Here is a 22,492-nt window from a genome sequence, read left to right on the forward strand (position 1 = left end):
ATTGTTTGCTCCAAAATACCTGTATTCTAGAACCAGTGCACTCATTAATTTAAAAAATGTTTTAATGAAAGTTACAGTTCCCATTTTATTAATGTTTTGTTAAGTTTCAGAGACCCCTCTGAGTGATAGCTCATTTTTAAAACCATACCTTACAAAGTTGTCACAATGGCTTATGTATGCTCATCACAGAAAACTTCGGGAATATTTCTTAAGGGGAATTTTTAAAAAATAATAATTCTACTCAAGAGGAAACATTTTCATTTGTTAGTTGTGTTTTTAGTGAATTTTAAAAATAATTGAAGGCTTCTATTTTTAAAAATATATATATTTAGATATTGATAGACCTTTATTTTATTCATTTATTTACATGTGGTGCTGAGGATCGAACCCAGTGCCTCACACTTGCTAGGCATATACTCTAACACTGAGCCACAAACCCAGCCCTAGACTGTTCTATTTATATAGTTTTGTCCCACCAAATTAAGACTTTGTAAAAAGATAGCTGCCTAGTACTCCATTGTATGTTACTGAACCCTAGATTACCTAGAACCCTTTGTTGAACACAGGTTATTATCAGTTTTTCAGTATCATAAATAATTTGTGATAATTGTTTCTTCATTTCTTGCTGCTTTTCAAGTAGCACGGGAACTTGGACTGTCCTAGGGGTTTTGGGACATGGGTATAACTGACCCTGGCATGGTACCTGGCACACTGCAGATGGGTATAGCTGGAGGTCATGGGGTGCCATGAGTCAGGAAGTACTAACAGGTTTAAAGGTGATGGGCCTCACGTGGTACTCTGCACAGCGCATAGGATAATAACAACCCTGTGTCTGTGGCCTGTGGCCTAGAACGCCAGGCGGAAGCACACTCTAGGACCAGAAGCCCAGTGGTCTCAGGTTTGGGGGCTCATGTTGTCCTGGTGCTCAGCGGGTTTCTTGGTGAAATGCGCACAGCCCTCCCTGGGCCATTTGATGGTGAGATCTTTCTTGTTTCTCGCAGGCCGCACACCTGGTCCCTGGCTCCAGGCTGAGGCAGCTGGACAGAGCCCGGATGACATCAAAGGCAGAAATGCTCAGGTAACACAGCCCTCAAGGAAAGCCAGGAATTCTCCTGGGGAGCACAGAAATGCTGGGAAGAGTTCCTCAGACTAGTTTTCTTCGGGAAAAGTCATTTTGGCATGCCTTTGTTTCAAGCCAGAATGAAATACTCAGAATTCAAGCTGTGCAGTCTGGAAGGGGCCCCAGGATCACCACCACATGCAGAGGCAAGCTGAGCCTCTGAGAACCCCTTTGGACTCATTCTGTTGTCATCACCACTGTCACTGCCCATTCTTCCCTGAATAGAATGGTTTGAGAAGCCTGTGAGAAAAGCCCGATAACATTTATAAAATCGAACTCAGTGTTCCCTCTCACCTGTAGAACACATGGTTTCTTTTAGTGCCCTTAGAGTTTTTCCCTCCGTCAATATTATAATTGATCTTGGCCAGATTTACTCACAAGCCAAGTCCTGGTGACTAAAGGAAATTGACACAGCCAGGAGGGAGACCACACCAGTGCTTGTGTGCTAAGGCAGTCTTGGAAGAAATGCCCTTGTTCTCACCCCATGCGACTGAGACAAAAGTGTCTCCTAACCTGGGCAGAAGTGACATTTCTCACTGTACAGAATGGAGTTTCACATTTAAAAGTCCTTTGTTTCTTTGAAACCTGTACACTCCTCCTCTAGCCACCTCCTCTTTCAGAGTTCTGTGTAACAGACCACAGGCTGGCTTGCTGTTACCCTGGGTCATCTGCAGCTGTATGGAGCGTGAAGGAAAGTACCTAAGAAGGAAGGGCCTAGATTCCCAAAAGCCAGGGTAGTCCCTGGGACAGGTGGTACTTCCTCTAGCAAACAAGCATTCCCCTTTTCTAACAGTAGCTAACCCAAGAGTAGCAATGCTGGTTCTCAGATGATCCCAGGTTTTAACAGGTGTACAATTGTAGCTAAAGAAGCATGTGTACATAAGAAAGAAAGAGAAGAGGAAGAGAATGCACAGAATTGTTAATAGGTGGAGAGGATTCTGGGGAATGATAGGATAAGAAACACTGGAATCTGTCTCCCCACCTGGACAACAACTGTACTGGCAGAATCCATCGGAAGGAACGGTGTGGAACTCTGGGTCTACTGAAGGCTTGCAAGGTCCAGGGGATGTTTGGAGAATAAATCAGAGTTGCTTTTGGTCAACTTGTAACAGTAGCAGTTGCCCGCCCCCACCCGGCCTCACAGCAGGCAGCCATGCACGTTCTTGGAGTAACTTGCACACAGTTTGGGGGAGCCAAGAACGGCAAAGAAAGAAAAAGAAAAAATACCCCCATTCTCCACATGTTGTGGATCTGGGCTTGATGGCCCACTGCTGCTTCTGAGAACAAGGGTGCAGATAAAGAGGTAGCATCCACCACTGCACCTCCTCCCACTGCCTCAGGTCCCTCTGCTCCTGGCTGAAGCAGCTTCCAGGAGAATCTTCTTCCCTTCATTTTTCTCTGTTTCCACTTTTGGAGGCAAAACCTTAAAGACCATGACCTTCGAAAGCAACTTCATATGTGGGGGAAATTAGGAATAACAATGTATGCTCAAGGGAAAAAGGCACAGGCTCCAAAAGGCCCGAGAAGACCTTAAATTGACACCTTGAGCTGATTTTGGGTAGGATAACTTACAAAATAATAAGATAAAAATAAAATAAAAATGATAACGAATACCCCTAGCAAACTCTGGGGAAGGAGAAGGATCTGCTTCCCAGTGTTACAGCACTGTTTGATTCAAATGTATAGTTTCCAACAACAACAACAACAACAAAAAATCAGCAAAAAGCATCTTTGAAAACCAGTTGATGATAGATCTATTAGACAAAGAGTTTAAAACACCAGTTTTAAAAATGTTCATACTGGGCATGCTGACACATGCCTGTAATCCCAGTGATGTGGGAGGCTAAAATAGGAGGATAGCAAATCCAAGGCCAGCCTCAGCAACTTAGTGATGCCCTAAGCAGCTTAGTGAGAACCTGTCTCAAAATAAAAAATTTTAAAAAGGGTTGGGGATACAGCTCAGTGGTAAAATGCCCCTGGATTCAATCCCCACTACAAAAAAAAAAAAAAAAAGGCAACTCTTAAATTGCTCAAAATGGTAAAGGAAGATGTAGAGAAATTCAAGCAAATCATATATGAACAAAATGGAAATATCAATAAAGAGAAAGAAAACAAAGAAATTCTGAAGATGAAAAATACAACTGAAATGGAAAAAAAATCACTAGAGGAAATGAAAGGCAGACTTGAGCCAGCAAAAAAAAAAAAAAAGAATCAGTGAACTTGAAGAAAGGACAGTCAAAATTATAAAGTCTGAAGAACAAAAGGAAAAAACACTAAAAGTGATCAGAGCCCATCAGAGCTATGTTCCCAGGAAGAGGAGAGGGGCATAGAAAGAATATTTGAAGAAATAAAAGCTGAAACTTCACAAATTTGATTAGATGCATGAATATAAACATCCAAGCAGCTCAATAAACTCTAAGATGAACTCATAGAGTCTCACATTAAGACACACCATAATAAGACTTTTGAAGAAAAGGAAATCTTGAAAGCAATAAGAGAATTGACTTGTCACATACAAGGCATCCTCAACAAGGTTATCAGCAGATTTCTCATTAGAACTTCGGAGGGGAGAAGATGGTAAGCTGGTATATTGAAAGTATTCAAAAAAGAAAAAAGCTGTCAAATAGTCAACTAAGAATCCTATATTTGGGAAAACTGTCTGTAGAAGATGATCACTGCTTTTTACTTTCTTCCTAGTGTACCTCTGCAATTTTCACATTTTCCACAAGGAATTTGTGATCAGAAAAATAGAGTCAGCATCGTAATCATAGTCCCATATATTTACGTGACTCTTTACAGTTTTTAGTTGGTTTATATACATTATCTCATTTGATCCTTTTAATAACCTGGTGATCAAGCTTGCAGAGACACTTTTTTGGGTTGGTGACGGGGAGGTACCAGGGATTGAACTCAGGGGCACTCAACCACTGAGCCACATCCCCAGCCCTATTTTGTATTTTATTTAGAGACAGAGTCTCACTGAGTTGCTTAGCACCTTGCTGATGCTGAGGCTGGCTTTGAAGTCTCCATCCTCCTGCCTCATCCTCCTGGGCCGAGCCGCTGGGATTACAGGCGTGCACCATCACGCCCGGCTGGAGAGACACTTTTGATGCTATTTTTTTCTTTTCAGTTCTGGAGATAGAACCCAAGGCCTCACATATGCTAGGCAAGTGCTTTACCACTGAGCTACACTCCCAGCCCCAATGTCATTTTTACAAAAGAGAAAACTGTGCTCTAGCAGGCTGAGGGGCTTGCCCCAGGTCACATGCCCAGACCTTCTGACCTCCCTCTGGTGTTCTTAACACTATACATCACTGCTCTTCCTGGCACCGTAGAAGAACCTTTCACACTGTCAAGGTGCAAGGCTAGGTGGACCATCATGCAGGATTTGGTCCCCACACACCTAAATCACTCCAGACTGACGCTTTTTGTCTCTGCCATGACAGTCCATTCAAGGGCGGATTAAAAGTCTCCTTTGGGTATCCCACTGAGATCTCTCATGGCTCCCTGGAGATAATCCTCATTCATTTTCACTCTGGTGAGACACAAAGCAGTGCCCAAAGAAACCTGTGGGCTTTAGCCAGCAAATAGTGCCCCAGGGAGTGCTCTCTCCTTTATGGATGCTGGGCTGCAAGTTGGAGGGCCTGAATCCCCCTTTTCCGGTGCCCTGACCTGGTACCTCCAGCATGTTCGTGACTTTCCCTGAACTTTCTGCAGTCAATTGCTGGTTCTTGGTCCTATAAATGTTTGTAAGTCAGCATTAGGCTGCCACGCATCATCAACTTCATATCCTATTTGCCACCACGACACCTTGGGTAAAAAACTGCTCCTTACACGTGATGGGACCTTCTTCCCAGCTTTGGTGGCCTTGGGTGGATGAGGAAAAGCTGTTTTGTTCACCCTAGGGTGCAGTGAGTCTTCTAGCCTACCTGTAATCTTCTGTCATGTTTCCACAGTTATCTCTAAAAACACTCCGGTGAGAAGATGGATGAAGCCAAGGTCCAGGGGTTCCATGTCACAGGATGGCCACCCCCGGAGAATGTGTCAGGCCCCACCATACTCACGCTGTATTCAGTTGACGAACAGGCTCTGAATGGAGCACTTATTTATTGTAAATACGTGGTTTGCACGGGCTTTAAAGCAGTTGACTTTGAGTTATTTGAGTAATATTTTTAAAAACAACCACCATTTCCCCATTATTTAAAATGTATCTTGGCATTTGTCTGTACAGACAGAGCCCTGTCCCACTCCATTGTGTCTATCCTGTGACTGTACATATGCTTGCAGGCTGGCCCTTCCTAGATTCTGAACCATTTTAGAGCGTCCTTAGTTTGTAGGTGATCCCAAAGTCCAGAGTATTCACAACAGCTTCTTATTGGCATGACTTTATATCCTCATTGCACCAACTGCAAAATCAAACCAAATAATGCCTTATAAACGATGCAGCTCAGAGGAAGTAGTGTGTGCCCACACCCGACGGTGCCGCGCAGCCTCCGGTGAGTGAGATGTCATGTCTCACTTGCAGTCTGCAGTACAGGGATGTCTTTTTGCTGCCTAATGTAAATATACCACACTGTAAAGGCAGGAGAGGGCTCGGCCCCTCCACTGCCTTCCACAGGGCCCTTTTGTAACTGAATTATCCTACAAGTAGCCAATGCTCTTACTGTTTACAGTGCTCCTAGTGCCCATGTCTCTGTCACTTCCCTCCTGTTCCTCCAAGTTCCCAGTCCCATCCTGGTAGCCCAGAGAAGGTCAGCTTTAGGAGATTTGGGTATTTTTTTTTTCCTTTAGGAAAAAACATACACTAGTCATGATTATCGTGAACTGCTAATTCTATCCCAGAGGTGTCCAGCCCCCCAGCCAAGCAAAGATTTCCTTGGAAAATATGACAAGGGTAGAACAAAATGTCTGGTGAATTATATGCCTCAAGTACCTGGCCACCACACCGCCACAACCCGAGGAATCTGGGAACCACCGGGGGCCACACCCAACTCCCTTCCCAGCAGAGGGAGGATGTTACTGGCCCATAGCTTCCCTGAGATGAGTGCACATTCAGCTCCTTGAATATGCAGGTTCCAACTGGGCTAGAGCTACTCCTCACCTTTTCCTTGAGCAGCAAAGGCACCCAGGTGGGTTTTTGCTGACCTCGAATGCTCCCTATCCTTGAGGCAGCGAACACTGAGACAGATGAAGGAGAGAGTAGGAGGAAACAGGGGAGGGAGAAGAAGAAGGTAGTGGAAAACAGGTTTGCTTTGGAACAATCCACTCAGTTCCTCATGGCTTCAGGATGCAGGTGAGCAGGATTTGGCCAACGTGACTGCAGACACCTTGCTGTGGTCTGGAGTCAGTCAGGCTGTGTCCTACATCAGTGTGTGCTTTCCCGTTCCCCACAGGAGAAACGGAGTCAGCGTCAAGTTCACATCTCTGGGGATGACTCAGGCCAAATAGTCTCAGCTAAAATCCTTGATAAAGAAGCTTTCTCAGGCTTTTTGCATTATTGACTTGTTGTATTAGTTCTGGAAGTTTACCAAAAGGTCAGGATATCATTTTGGGGACAGTATCCACTCTGCCTTCCTTCCAGTTGCATAAGATACTTTTAAGAGCTTTCATTTTCCTGATGGAGAAGGCCCTAGACGGTTCCACTTTGCCGTGGACTGCTGGCCCCGGTGAGGCGTTCGTAAGTTCTTCTGCACTACTGGGATAGAAAGTTAAAATAAAACCATTCAAGGACAGAGGGAAGGAAGGAGCAGAAACCAAAAATGGCAAATAAGGAGCAACCTCAGGAATCTGGCATCATGCGTGTCCTCAAGACCTGTCACTGAACGCACGCCCTCCAAGCTCGGGCAGTGTACAGGCTGAGCCCCTTGACCGTGGACTCATCAGAGAGGCGTCCCTGCCACCTCCCATATCCTCACTGACCCTGATGTCTGTGACTCTCCCTGTGTTTCACCTGTATTTTATATTTATTGATGCCTTCCTCTGCAGATTCCTTTCTTTGTACTTAATAAACTGACTTTAATAAGTGGAAATGCTTCTGAGGTCATTTCCTAGTGAAAACCCATCTATGGTCACCAGAACTGATCTAAGCCAATTTTTTAATAGTATGTGTTTATGTGTAATGATCACATTTGAGTACTAAGCCAAACATTTTTAAGGATTAGAAGGACTTCTCAGAACACAAAGCAAAATGGATGTTTACTTGGGCCCAGTACTTGCTCTAACACACTGTGTTGGAAACAGATCCTTTCTTGGTTGAGCTGACTAATTTTCTGAGTGTTTGGTTAAACCAAGCTGGGGGCAGGGGTTTTCAGATGTGTTTTATTTTTTAAATTTTTTGTAGTTGTAGATGGGCGAATGCCTTTGTTTTTATTTGTTTATTTTTATGTGGTTCTAAGGATCAAACCCAGTGTTAAGGATCGAACCCAGTGTCTCACACATGCCAGGCAGGTGCTCTGTCACTGAGCCACGACCCCTCAGAGTGGTTTTTAAAAGTAGGTAACACTAGCCAAGTGTGGTGGTATGCACCTGTAATTCCAGCAACTGGGGAGGCTGAGGCAGAAGGATCTCAAGCTTAAGGCCAGCTTCAGCAACTTAGTGAGGCTCTAAGTAACTCAGCAAGATCCTGTCTCAAAATTAAAAAATAAAAAGGGCTGAGGATGTAGCTAAGTGGCAAAGCTCCAGGGTTCAATCCCCAGTACCAATAAATAAATAAATAATAAAAAAAAGTAGATAACACTGTATTTATTCAGTTTTACTTATATAGAATGGGCAGAATGTACTGCTTTTAAATTCTGCTAATGTGTATTAAAATGGAAAAAGCTTTCAGCACCTGCCCTCCCCTAATTCAGCAAACCCCTCCAAAGAGCCTCCTGTGTGAAGCAGAATCATCTCAATTTCCATTATAGTGTTTTAGGTCTGGATCCTGCTACAGGAGAGATGTGGTTTACCTGCTAGGTGAGCTGGCTCAGAACAAGAGCTTAGTAAACAAACACAGAACTGGGTCTCTTTCATCTCTTATGAATTTGGGGAAGCAAATTACTTTGTGCTTTTGTTGCATCATATGAAGACATGAATGCATACCTGGGCCTATAGAGGTGAAGTCACATAGAGGTGAGCAGGCCCTGACCTTTGGGGTCACAGCAGTCAGGGAAGGGCACACCCCACCCTCTGAGGAGCCACCAGTTTGCGCATTTCATGCTCGGTCACAAACAGAGCTTTGCTGGCTGTATCCCAGCCGCTCCCTTTAGTCATTGGCTGAGCTGCTAGGACCACGCTTCGCTAGCTCTGCTGTTGGATAACAAAGCAGGAGAGGTAATTAAAATTCATAGATGTTCCAAAAATAAATTTCATCTAGAAACTAATTTGAAAGCTAGTTACTACACACTTTGCATCCTAATGAGTTAAGGAGCTGACTTTTTTGTCTGCTGCCATATTGGTGGAGGCACCAAGAAGCTCTTTAGTGACCGAAAAGGCCAGTGTGCATGGGGAAGAAAAGCAAGGGCCCAGGAGAATCTACAAAGTAGACGATGAACTCCAAAGTCCAGGCAGGTGGTAAAGGAGCTCTCCACTGAGGCACCTCTTAGGAGATCAAGAATGGGAGAGGTAGGCCTCAGAAAGGTGAGAGGAGCAACTTCATGAGAGAGCTGTTCATTCCAGGAGCTCTTCCAAGAGTGAGTTCCGGATTCTCAGACAGTGCCTCAGAAGGCTTGGCACCCTTCATGAACCCATTCTGTCACGGGTGAATTGTGTCCCCACAATCCTGACCTCTAGTATATCTTAGGATGGTTTCTGATTTGGAAATAGGGTCACTGCAGATGTAATTAGTTTAAATGAGGTCAGACTGGAGTAGGCCCTAAATTCAATATGGCTGGTTTCCTTATAAAAAGGGAAAGTGGGACATAGCCACACACAGAGGATAATGAGGAACAAAGGGAAAGCAGCACTTGTGGTAATGCCAAAGACTTCCAACAAAGCAAGAGAAGCTGGTCAAGCGACATGGAACAGATTCCCTCTCATGGCCTTCAGATGACACCAACCCTGCAGACACTAGGATCTCACACATCACATCTAGGCCCCAAAGCCATGGAACAATAAATTTCTCCTGCTTACACCACCCAGTCTGTGGTACTTTGTTACAGCAATCCTAGCAAACTCATACATACTCTTGGAACTTCTCAGGAGTGTGTTATGTTAATGAAAAAAATAGGTGGGAATAAAATTTAAAGTAGCAGTTCCTTATGTCAATGGAGCAGTCATGTAATCCAACCTTGTCCCAGGTCACTTGTTGCAAGTGTCTTAGTTCCGTTTTCCTGAACAAGACAGTTAGTTGTGTTTTGTCTGCCGTAAGAGCAGAGATGACTTTCTTCTTGAGAGGCATCCTTGTGTCATGGAGCTACTAACCTTTAGAATAAGGAGAGTTGGCATAGATAGCACCAGCTTTTTTTTCTTTTTGAAGAAAATTGTGGTAAAATACACATAAAATTTGCCATCTTGTTTTTCGTGTTCAGTATAACTGAAGTGCACCCACAGTGTTATGCAGCCACTACCACCTCCCAGCTCCAGAACTCATCTTGTAGAGCTTTAGCTCTGTACCCATTACACAACAATCCCCTCTTTCTTCCTCCTCCCGGCTAGAAACAACCATCCTTCCACTTTCTGGACCTAGATCTGACAACTCTAGGTACTTCATGTAAATAGAATCATATACTTCCTCCTGTAACTCATTTATTTTACTCAGCATAATGTCCTGAATGTTCATATGTGTGGTAGCATGTGTCAGAATTTCCTTCCCTTTTTAAAAGCTGAGGAATATTCTATTGTGTGGTTATACCGCATTTTGTTTATCCATCCAAACATCTATGGATATGTGACTACACCTTTCAGCTATTGTGAATAATGCCACTATGAACTGGAAGGTACAAATATCTTTTTTGGACCCTGCACCTTTTGTAAAGATGCTTAGAATTGCTGGGTCACTTGGCAGTCACTTTTTAAAAAAGACTTTTAGCAACCTCTGTACCATTTTGTACAATGGATACACCATCCTGCATTCCCATCAATAGTGTACAAAGGATCCTGTTGCTTCACAACCTCATCAACACCCGTTACTTTTTTTTAAGTTGCAATCCTGATGGGTGTGACTTGATTTCTCACTGTAATTTTGTTTATTTTTAAAAAGTGAATTTATCCAAAGAATGGTACCTAATTACAGGAAACTGCTGAACTGATTGGTTTTTCTGAAGATCTCCTGCAGAAAACATCCCCTTCCATACATTTTCTGTGTTGTGACTGATGCCAGCATTTGTTCATGAAACACAAGACAGAAGAGGCCACTAGACATTAACTTCAGTATTTTTTTTATTGTATGCTTGATGCATTTAGAGACAATCCCAAGGGCAAGCACTGGATAAGGGGACATTACCTGGTTTGTAGATATTTGTACAAAAGACTGTTAAGACTACATGGTCAGTTCCCACCACAAGAAACAAAGACTTTCTTTTTATTATTCCCTGCCAGTAGCATTTTCCAGCTAACACATTTAAACTCTCACAACATGATTGCAAACATGTATGTATTGGTTCCCACAAGAATTCTGCATGTGATATCTCAAGATGTTTGGCGTCAATCAGATAAAGCACATTTTGACACAAACCTTAGGAGGGGAGTGGGGACTTAGGACTGTGTGGAATGAAATGTCACAGCTACAGGAAGCATACAGAACTGGGACAGCGGGCATGTGGCCTGCTACTTGTCCCCCTCCATGAGAGTGTGCCAGTGAAGTGGGTCCCCTCACTTTCTTCTCCCTGTGCTTCCTAAAGCTAAGAGCTCAGCTGAAGACCTCTCCAATAAAGGAATACAGACCTCATGACAGACACAGGGTCCCACCTGACTTCCCTGCTGTCATTCAGAGCTATGTGTCACCTGTACTGAGGTGGGTTGTTAGGACACACAGTCATCTGCCTGGTCGACAATTACATTTTATACCTAATGACTCACCCAATAGTAAAGGAACTTCGCTGCTAAGATCTAAGAGGTATACACCTACTGTTAGCTTGTAGGGTAGCTCCTAATAATAACACCGGGTCTTACATTACAGGGCACTAATGAATCTCCATGATTTTGATTACGTCCTTATTCTACCTAAGGTTCAAGTCACCTCCAAAAATGAAAGCACTATTATTTCTGCTTTGCTCATTTACTTTCACTGGAGTGTCTGCCCTTGATCTGAGGGCTGTCTTCACCTATGGTAAATCCCACCTAATAGACAAGACTAACTAGCTTATGATAGGTTACAGGGGAGGTGGGGGAGAGATTCTGTCCTTTATGGCCATGACTTCTTTCTGCACAAAGCATGCACTGGTGCCCCCACCCATCTTAAAAGATATTGAAATGGTATTTAGGAAGCTATTTACACACGGTGACCTTTAAACATTAGTTTCACATTTCATCTTGAATATTCATTTTCCCTATATAGCCTTCAGAAAAGCAATCCCTGGAAAAGAAATTATCCATGTACTAAGCATTCTTCCAAAGCAAAATCTTTTAAGAACATTTAAAAGCAAACATTCCCCCTACAACAACCTACTCAAAATTCAACAACATATTTCTGACTGGTGTCACTAAACGTGAGTACAGCCACATCAACAGATTCCTTGCTCTCATTGTCTTTTCCCACCCTTCCCAAATGCACAAAGAACCTGAGCACTGCTAATCGGGTTTGACTGTTCACATACCACCTCCATTGCCTGATGGGAGGCACCAGGCCCCACACAGAGGACGTGCACGCCCTCTAGTGGTAAGATGCAACATTACAGCTGTGGCTGATGTACAGTTGGCCCTTCCCTGCTATGTCCAAAACAGAAGTAGCCACTGTTCCCCCACTGCATGACTGGCTGGGTAATGACATCAAGTTGCTAGGGTCATCTGTGACCTGGGTCATAGTAATGAAAGAAGGTCTTGGTGTATTTGCACTAGACTTCAATCAAATCCTGTATCACCTCGACTATCTCAGACAGGTCAGGTCTGATAAAATGTTTCCTAAGATGTGCAGGTGAGACCATGCATTGAAAGAGAGGCTTTCTGCAACACCTTGTTTTAAATAACCACTCGTCAGGTAGACTTTGGAAGGGATAGGTGCCTACATCATTCTCGAACTCTATCCTTTTCACCCTTAGCAGCTACAGACAGTTCTACAATGGCCACTCCATCTAAGAGGAGACCCTCAATTCATCAACAGTGAAAGCCCAAGTCAAACCTACACTACAAGCCACCACTACTAGCTGCCATAATTTTTGTCAGCTGAAACAGTCTTCCCATCTGCAGTTAGTGATTTTACATACAGAATTTACAAAACTGCTGAACGGAAAATTCAGGCAAATCTATAACCACACTCTTAAAGGAGAGTTGGTAGAAAGAAAAGATTGGTTCCCATAAAACTTCTGAGGTTGAGGACAAGGCTCAGTGGTAGAGAGTGCTTGAGAGTGTTTGCCTCGCATGCTCAAGGCTGCAGGTTCCATCCCCAGCACAAAAAAAAAAAAAAAAAAAAAAAAAAAAGGAAAAGAAAATCATTAAAAATCTCTGATCCTTGACATTCCCAACCACATAATGAGAGGCTGTATCTCTTCCATCCCTCATGGACATAGCTGCTGAGGAATGACTAATCGAGTCATTTCCAAGTCTACTGATTCAATATTCCCATTTGCTAGAATCATATCAAGGATGATGAAGCATTATTGGGCCCAAATGGCACTCTCCCACTGGCTGCCCTATTCACACACACTCCTATCAGTCATCTCTGTCCCCTTGCCATTTCAGGAGTTGCAGAAGAGTTTCAATAAATGTAGGTAAGCTCCACCACCTCCCACCCACTTCCACTACCGTCTGGAAGAAACTGCAGGGCATGAGGACTAAGGGGGAAGATCCAGGAGGTCACCTGCTTCAGACACAACAGATTCTGACAGGCTGGGCAGGAGGGTTGGGGTTGGACTGTGACCCTGCAGAAAAGTGCTCTTGTATCTGTCTGTCACCTTCTTGCCCTCTGAATGCCCACTCCAGAGCCCACCTGGTCTTCCTCGCATGCTTTTCTATGCTCTATAGTGGGTCAAATCCTTTATGTGGATATGATGTTGGAAGCAGATCAGCTTAATTAGAGTCTCTCTGCTGAGATAAAGTAGCAACTGCTCGAATTCCAGCGACTTCAACTGCAATCTAAACAGTCAAGTTTTTTTTCCTTTTCTTTCCCTCATTAGCTGAGAGTCACAGTTGTATGGGGTGGGACTGTGCCGCAGGTCCACTGAATGAATCCTGGATTAGATGTTGGTAACTAGACCAGGAGTCGTCCCTACACAAGGCCACGCGTACATGGTGGGTGCACCACTCTGTAGGGAGAGCAGCATGCCTTTGGGGAGACTCACTTGGCGATCCTTTGAGGTCACTGGCATGGCTTCCTGCATCTCTAAGGTGTAGGCTCTGGCTAACAGGGCTGCCCAGCCTCCTGCACATGACGCAGAGCTGGGTTCACCATACGCGAGTACAACACATGCAATCTGCCCTTTGGGGATCATGGGCACTGTGACAGAGCTGGGGCTGCTTAGAGGCCCCTTTATTCCCTCCCATTGGCTTTGTTCCCCAGGGAACACCTGTGGAAAGTGTAGTGTACACAGGCATGTGCCCAAGTGAAGGGCAGTCAGGGCAGTTCTCCCTCCAGTCCACACACAGGAGCCTGTGTGGGCAGACAAACACCTTTTGTCAACCTGGAAGAAATGGGTACTGAAAGACTAAGACTTCAAAAGAGCTTGCTTTTCCCACCAACTCAGCACTGTGGAGCCTGTCTTTCAAGGCTCCATGAACTCTAGTCCTGCAAAAGGCTAATGTGTCCATTGTCACTGAAATACAAGAATAGCAGCTTCAGATCCACAATTTGTCACACAACTGAACGAGAGGCAAGGGGGATACATGTTACATAGCAAAGGAAGGGGACCTACAACGACTGAGAAGGGGACATTTAGAGAGACAAGGTAACAGTTGGATCTGGCTTCAGAAAAGGAGACCACCTGATAACTTTCTCATTTTACTCAAACAGGAGAGTGGTTTGTTTTGCTGGTAATTTAGTCAGGTGGGAAGTTTTAAATAAGAAGGGGAAAGGGAATGCTTACTTCACTTAAAGAACTTAATCTCTGTGTCAACACAGTCATAGAAAAGGTCCCCCACCTCGGCGGGGTCTGGGGGCTCGGGACTGCTCAGGATTTCTTCCATGGCTTCCAGGCCTTGCTTCTCCAGCTCCAGCATGGTCTTCCTCAGCACTCGACCCTGCTCCTGAGGAAGGACATGGCCACGTCACAGTCAGCAAAACAGTGGGGATCCTGGTCGTGGACATGGAGCCCCGGGGGTTCAGCTGACTTCCTGCTCACAGTCCCATTCGCCCACTCTGATCCATTCCTAAACCACTGCCACAAGGACTGTTCTAGAATGTGGCTCTGTCACTAGCCTGCTCAGAACACTTACATAGCTCCTCAATGCCTTCACGATAAAATCCAGACTCCTGACTGGCATTCAGGGAAGGCCCTGGTGAAATTGGAGGTCTTGTGGCCTGCCCTCTTGCCTAACCTCTTCCTCTTCTTCAGCCAGACTGAATCAACTGCACTCCTCTATCCCATAATACTTCTTCCCATGGTACAAGTGACTCTGCCTTCTAGTAGGTCCTTCCCTTCGTCAACACCTGGGCAACTTGTGCCCATCTTCAGACCTCCCTGGGAGGCCTTCCCTCTGGACCCCACTGGACGGTGTCTTTGCTCCTGCCATGGCTGCCATCTTCTGTCTTGTGATGGCTTCCCACATGGCTGTGTCCCCCATTCAATTATGATCTCCTAAGGAGCAGGAATTGGGCTTACTGGTGCCATCCAATGGCTGGGAGATAGCAGATATGCTGCAAAGATGTTTAATGCTCAATGAATGTCTATCCCCTGGCCACTCTTTTTCTGAGATGGTAAGAGCTCTTTTTCCAAGTAGGACTCTCTCATTCACAGTGGGTGACAGTGAAAGCTTTCATTTGCCTAGTTAATCCTAGAAGTGAGAAGAGAACCACTCTCCTTACTCATCCACTACTTCCTGACTCAACCCTAGTCATTTCTAAATTTCAAAACTCACTAATCTCATGGGTTCATCTGAACACACAGTCCTATCTACCCCTACATTCTCATTGCTCGATAGCCACAAAATCAGATACCAGTCAGTGACATTTTGAGTCTACCTGGGGCTCACTGTCATCCACTTAGAAAATAAGCCCTGTCAGAAACTTTACTGACTAAGCTTTGATGATAGAAAAAGTTTCACCTTAAAAAAGTACTTTTTTAAAAAAACCTGGGAACTTAGCCAGGCATGGTCCCACATGCCTGTAATCCCAGTGGCTTGGGAGGCTGAGGTAGGAGGATCACAGGTTCAAAGACAGCCTCAGCAATTTAGCAAAGCGGTGGCGGGGGTGGGGAATGTGGCTCAGAGCTCAGTGGTTAAGAGCCACTGGTTTAATCCCTGGGGAAAAAAAAAAAAAAAGAAAGAAAAAGAAAGAAAGAAAGAAAGAGAAAAAAACAGGGAATTTGAAAATCTTTTTCTAAATAATATTGGTAGTATAGAAAAAGAGACCCAATATAAAAGTTAGTACATTTACACTGTCATGCAACCACCACCACCAACCATCTCCAGAATGTTTTTGGAGAATTACTTTTGGAAATGACAAATGATTGCATCTTTAAATAAAGCACTGCCAATCAAGCATGGCTTCCAGCCCTAAAAGTTTGCAACGAATTTTTAGAAAGCACAGAAGCAGTTTTCCCTTCTAGAACTGCACATCTCTATTCCTTCTAAGTCAACAGTAAATGAGAAAGAGAGATTCTTAGCCCACTGAGTTCCAGAACATCAAAAGTAGAGGCTTTGTTTTACTTGGCTTCAAGAGACTGGGCAGGAAAATGAACACCAGCGTTCTAGGAAGGCCTGGGGAAGCTGGCCTTCTGGAGACCTTCCAAGCAGGAGAGGAGGCTAAGAGCCTCTCTGCCTCCTTCCTTCATGACCTCGCCACCCCCACCCCAGACCCTCACCCAGGCTCACCTGGTCACTCTCGATGACAGCACGTGCCCACTCGTGGGCCTTGTAGAGCTCATGCCGGCGGTCAGGTTTCTCCTGGAACCGAGGTTCCTTTTTAGCAGGGTCTTCGTCCCCAAAACAGGGAGACTGTGCTTTGGGAACGAGTTTTACATCATCAACAAAGATGAAAGGCTTGAAAATGGACCTGGAGAGAGAGGAGAGCCAGCCTGAGCTTGGGGCGTGAGGATATCCAGAGACTGTCTTTTAATTCAGCAATCATTTTCAGAGCCAATGCGTGGTGCGTGTACGTGCAGCTTTTAGTAGCTATTTTAATAAAACTAACTGCCATTTACAAGTTGCAAATTTTTCTATTTACAGAGAGGAGATACCAAAGCAGACTTTTCTGTCCTGGAAAGAGCACTTGAGAGGACTCTTTCAGTTGTATAAAGTGAGGCAAAAAGAGATGCATGGTGTTCAGGTAAAAGGGTGGAATGGGCCATCCATTTGAGACAAAAGGTCTGCCCCTTTCTCTTCTGGAAAGGAAGGATCTTTTGGCTTTGAGATTCTCACTGAAAAATCTTTGTAATATCTCTCACAGTCTCAAGGAGGGGGCAGATTAAGAGAGATGAAGCAGAAGTTCCTGGAGACCCCGAGGGGACATCTGCAGAGAAGCAGAAGTCCAGTTGTAGGGAAGCAGGTGCTGGACTTAGTCGGGGGCTGAAACCTCTTTACTCTTTGATCTAGCTCTTCTGGCAGACAGATGTGTCTTGGGGCACATTGCTGCATGCAGGCGTGCATGTGTGAGTACCCTTGTGTATGTCTCTCACAAGTCATCACACACACCCCCACCAAGAGAGCCAGGCATGTCAAGAGCTGAGTGTGGCCTGGTATTCCAGGCCAGTGCCACAGCTGATTAGCACTGGGAAGGAGACTTGTTCTCCCCTCTCCACACTCAGAGAAGACACTGCTGGGCAGAGGGGCACTGCTGGTAGGTATGGGCACTGCAGGATGCGAGGGCACCCTGATGTCAGTGGAGCCGTGAGGCAGCGCCTGCAGTAACAATAATCACACGCACATCCCACGTGTGATCCATTTATCAGTTGGACTTTTCTTCTCCCCTCCGTGGATACACCTTGTCCCAGTCTAAGGAATTTCCACTGGGTTGGAAGTGAGCTTGGATGTTGACTCCCTCAGCCCGGAGGTGTATGGGATGCGAGGTAGCCAGAGCAACCTTGCCATTGGGTCCTGCAAATACTTTCATGTGCACCATGATCTAAAAAGGATGGGGGATCGGTTACTTTTGCTCCCCCAAATATAATTCTGCTGAAGCAGAATCTGCATTTTAACAAGATCCCTGGGATTCAGAACATCCAAGTCTGAGAAGCACAGCAGAGAAGGTAGTAGGAAGTAACCTCCATGTTAGTTCCCTGAGGTGACCATGCAAAAGGGCTTGAGAGAGCACAGACACTGGTCACAACATCTAAATGAACCTGAATGTCAAAGGCAATGAGAATTTGCACCCCAAGGTGATGGAGTAAGTGGTACTAGTTAAGGATGCCTGTCAAGGACTCTGTCAGCCTCTGCACGTGATATGCATACATATCGTACGTATGGGAGAATGGTCCCCTCCTCAGTCCTAATGCTGGCAAACACAAGGTATGTCAGGATCAAGGCACATCCCTCCCTAGCCACCATCAAAGAAGTCACCCAAGGCATAGGGAAGCTACTTACACAGAGGGAAGACACACTTCCACCTCCTACGGCCTCTTGGAAACAGATTGCTCCTTTTCCCTTTTACTGACTGTTGGATATGAAAAATGAATTAATGCAAAACTTCAAACTATCTAAACCAATTCTAATTACCTGGGAAGGGGGAGAAAGAGTGTGCCCAGTTTAAAAGGGCATCCAGAGCTGTCTCTGGGTACCTCTGGTCTAGAACAACACAGCGACATCACAACAAGCAAGAGTCCTATCCAATCCTGCAGGACAAGACAGCACTAGGGGTGTTCTGAAAAGCCAGTGACCACCACACAGGAGTTGGCACACAATGGTGAGTGGGCTCCTTGGCTGGCAGAGAGACTCTTCTGCCAACAGGGGCCTGGAGGCCTGGTCCCAAGCCCATTCAGTCCGCACCTACTCGGGCCCAGGGCTCTGCACTGGGCAGAGTTAGTGACAGCGTGGCTCCCCGGGGCATGGTGCTCTGCAGTGGTGCAGGCCCCAGCACCAGCAGCCAAGGGAGTTGCAGGCTCCAGCAGAGCCCACTAAGCCTGGGCTACAGGGGGCGCCTTGGAGAGGAGTCCCCTGTCTCCCCACCCCAGGCCACGATGATGTTCACCTGTGACACGCTCCTTACAGGCTCCCACAGCACCTTTGTTCTCTAGCATTTAAAGCTGGAGTGGGAGTGACCGCCTCTCTCCTGCCTTGTCATTTCTGGAACCCAGTGCCTGGCTAACCATGTGTCTCTTCTGACACACTGACCTCAAGGGAGAACCCTGCCTGCCACAGGGGCTGGAAGGAGACATCTTGGCAGCACCTGCTGGACTGAGCTGCCTTATAACAGGTGGGGCAAAGAACGAAACTGGGACAGGAATGGGGACATGAGTACTCTTGCTGCCTCTGACCAGCTGGGAGCTGATGTTTACCTTTTCCAGCGCTCACCCAGACTAAAGTGATCCCTGTGGTCCCTTCCAGCTTCTATATCATGAGACCTATGAACTTGGGGCTCCAACTTCAAGTTCATGTCCCCCACAGTCATGGTCTTCTGTACCCAATATATAGGATACTGGTAGTAAAGAATCAGAATGCTCTGTTTGATAGAATTTCAAACCCAGTCCATGCTCACTGGAATATGGAGATTAGTTTAATTAATGACAATGTCTAGCAGCTTTTCTAAAATAAGAGGTACTTACTGTATGTTCAGCCCTCCCATCTATCAGTTCTATCTTAAAAATAAAAATATAAGCAGGTGCCCATAATATTTTAAGCAGCCAAAACTTTCCAAAAACTTTTTTCAAAGTCCATAAGGAAGTCTGCATCCTCAACTGCTAAAAATACAAGGCATACATTTGTCAAGGTGTTTGAAGGAAGAATTTTTGAGATTCAGTAAATTATACAAATAATAAAATTTTTAAATAAAATTATTACAGAATAAGTAATAAAATGATTGTTGATAATAAACTGCAATAATATTAGTATGAATTTCAATGAGAACTTGGAGATTATCTGTAATTCAGGTTTGATCATTCGTGCCTATGTACTGTATCCCCAAAAGGGGAACATGGCTAACTCTGTGGCTCCAAACATTGTGACTTCTTTCCAATCCTTATTGAAAATCATATTAAAAATCCAAATACATCAGCTGGGATTGTGGCTCAGTGGTAGAGCGCTTGCCTAGCACGTGTGAGCCACTGGGTTCAATCCTTAGCACCATATAAAAAATAAAGTTATTTTTAAAAAGACATCATTAACAAATTTTTTTTAAAAATCCACATCAATAAGGAGCTACTCTGGCATGTTCCCAACTTGAACCTCAGATGACAGCCTCTTTGATTCCACTTAGATGTATGGCAACTGACGACCCAGAAAATGACTTGACCAAGGTCACATATCCAACTAGTGTCAAAGCTAAAACCGGGTGGTGGCCACTCCTCCTAGCCACCTTTCCAGGAAGAGGCCCACTTCATCGTATGTGGAGTAACCCAAAGGGTCCTGTGGTTGGCCCTAAGGTGGGACACAGCAGAGAGGGCTCCAGAAAGCTCACTGTGCTTCTGTCCACAGGGCTGACTCTGAGAATGATCTTCAGAAAGGTCACCTATTCGGGAGCTCATCTTGTCACTCAGTCCCTCCACAGTAGAGTTTGACATGAATATAAGATGTTAAGTTCAAAGGGAGAAAGTGCTTCCAATGGCCAAGGGCGTCATAGGACTGGTTTATGAGGAGGTTTGAACCAGGGGAGCTACTTTAAAGAGACTCTAGCGAGGGACACTCAAGCCAACGAGATCATAAGCAACATTAAAGGGAGCCATGTTCATGTCACCTTCAGCTCTCAATGAGACAGGTCTGAGGTCTGAGGCACACAGTCTCATGACACCCAGCACAGCACGGTTTTACAAGATCTGACTCAGAGATGTGCCGAAGTTTAGCTTTGTGTGACACTTTGAACCCAGTCAAGAAACATCTCCACTGATGGCACCTTTGCCTTATCTGCCTATTTTTCCTTCCAGAACCTTTCAAAGGATGCACCAAACCAGTGTTAAAAAAAAAATCTGTTTTCCCATAATTTTTCTCATTTGGAAGAACACCAAAATTATGATGAAAATCCCTAATATTTTACAGCATAGCACAATTTTCAAAGTGTCCGCATTTGTGTCCAACAGCTCTGCTCTTCACGAATTCATCCTTCCTTCATTCAGCAAATATGGGTTGAACCCAACCAGTAGTCACCAGCACTAGGGATACAGCAGTGAACACACGGGGTAAAAACTTCTGTCCCATTTTATACGTGAACTTGCAACTCACAAGAGGTTCACAGAAACTTAGTGCTTTGTCCAAAATCACATTTCTAAAAAGTAGCAGATCTACAACTAAACTCAGACCTTCCAAATCCAAAGTCTGTTTTCCCCACCACCTCCCACCCTTATATATTACTATTGATGTTTTTCATATGCATTGTGCTACTGCAAAAAAGAAGGACTTTTTGTGTTCTGGGACTTGGGATTTTATCATCTGCAGTCAGTCAACTCTTGTAGCTGCAAATGTGGCTCTGTTCTTGCTGAAGATGCGGACACTCGCCAAGCAACAAAACTAGGCTGGTTGTGTAAACCAGAATCCCTGCAAATCCACTGAGGGTCAATAGTCACTGAAGGAAAAATATAGGCTCCCACTCAGATGAATCTGCTATACCCTATGGAAGGAGTTTGTAATAACTGGTTTCCCATAACATGCAGGTGTCCCTCTGAGTGGTTCATCTCTGGGCCATTCCAGCTCTAGTGTGACAATACATCATTTGAATCATATTGTCAGAGTCATACCTGGCTGAGAGCAAAACCTGTCAGTGAAGAGAATTTTAGAGAATTTTTTGGAGCATAAGATAACCTTGGCAATGGTGAGTTGCATCCAGAAGCTTGAGAGGTTTGGAAAGTCAAAAGTGGAGGGTGGAGAGAGAAGCAGCATGGGAAAAATTCAGAATGAAAGGAGGGGAGGGAGCCATCTGCACTGGGCTCTCAGGTACCCTCTGTCTATCTGCAGGTCATGCCCCGTGTGGCTGCCAAGGCTGAACTAGGCTGCCCCAGCCTCCCAGTGTTTTCTTCCATAACAAAAAGGCACTCCCTGTAGCTAACATTGGAAAGATCCAGATGAAACAGTCTTCGCCCATCTGATTTAGCCTCTCAAGGTGAGTGCACCGGGAGAAGACAATGAAACAAAGAAAAGTCAGAGGGAAAGAGAGGGAGGGAGGGGAGACGCCCGCCACCACCACGCCTGCCACCAGTTAAAGTAGGTTAAGTTACCTTTTCTAACCCTTTCGATTTACCAATCCTGTATCTTTGATTATTAATAAGTGAGGACCTCTCAGTGCTGTGCTGGTCTGACAACTGCATCTCTGAAAAAAATAAGATTTATGGTGTTTTTTGTTGAATTCTTTGGTATAAATACTCCCTCTGTGACCCATTTCAAGCTAACGGTGGCATCACGGAACATGATCAGCTCTCCTTGCCTGGAGCACACTCTAAGACGCTACCTCTTACACTGTCTCAAAATGGCAAGCCACCTCTCTGAGTATTCTCTCTCCCAGTTCTTCACATCAACAAAACTCCCACAAGTACTGGCTTCCTATACAATGGCTTCCAAAGGTCAGAACCAGTATACTACATTCTCTCAGTGTCACTGTATTAGTGATCAAGGCACCAACTGACCCAAGAGAATATGAATATGATGGAGAATGATGGGGTGTGTCTTCTCTATAAAGCTGATTCAATAACTTTTCCTGTCCCTCAATCATTCAAACTCCAAGTTTTGTATATCTTTCCAACTCTCAAACTTGCAAGGTATTTGGTACATAATAAGAAGGAAGCAGAGCCATGTGTGGTAACACACACCTGTAATCCCAGTGGCGCAGGAAGCTGAAGCGGGAGGATCGAGAGTTCAAAGCCAACCTCAGCAATTTAGCAAGGCCCTAAGCAACTCAGTGAGACCCTGTCTCTAAATAAAATACAAAATTGGAATGGGGATGGGACTCAGTGGTGAGTGCTCCTGAGTTCAATCCCCAGTAACCTTCCCCTCCCCCCAAAAATAAAAAGG

The 22,492-nt window shown here is 44.9% G+C and overlaps 2 protein-coding genes across 4 annotated transcripts in view; one reads left to right on the forward strand and one right to left on the reverse strand.

The window, feature by feature from the left end:
* Positions 1-7,165, forward strand: part of Wipf3 (WAS/WASL interacting protein family member 3) — a 170,760-nt gene extending 163,595 nt beyond the window's left edge. The window contains exons 10-11 of the mRNA XM_047562137.1: positions 1,002-1,078; positions 5,077-7,165. Of these exons, the coding sequence (XP_047418093.1) occupies positions 1,002-1,078; positions 5,077-5,100 (101 nt within the window). The 3' untranslated portion in view covers positions 5,101-7,165. The remainder of the gene's footprint in view (positions 1-1,001; positions 1,079-5,076) is intronic.
* A 5,503-nt stretch (positions 7,166-12,668) lies between these two features.
* The window catches only part of Scrn1 (secernin 1), a 59,765-nt gene continuing 49,941 nt past the window's right edge, over positions 12,669-22,492 (reverse strand). For all 3 annotated transcript variants that reach the window (XM_047562321.1, XM_047562320.1, XM_047562322.1), the window contains 2 exons: positions 16,220-16,400; positions 12,669-14,434 (listed from right to left, as the gene is read on the reverse strand). In XM_047562321.1, the coding sequence (XP_047418277.1) occupies positions 14,276-14,434; positions 16,220-16,400 (340 nt within the window). In that variant the 3' untranslated portion in view covers positions 12,669-14,275. The remainder of the gene's footprint in view (positions 14,435-16,219; positions 16,401-22,492) is intronic.

Source organism: Sciurus carolinensis, chromosome 8 (assembly GCF_902686445.1).
Source record: "Sciurus carolinensis chromosome 8, mSciCar1.2, whole genome shotgun sequence".
Lineage (NCBI taxonomy): Eukaryota > Metazoa > Chordata > Mammalia > Rodentia > Sciuridae > Sciurus > Sciurus carolinensis.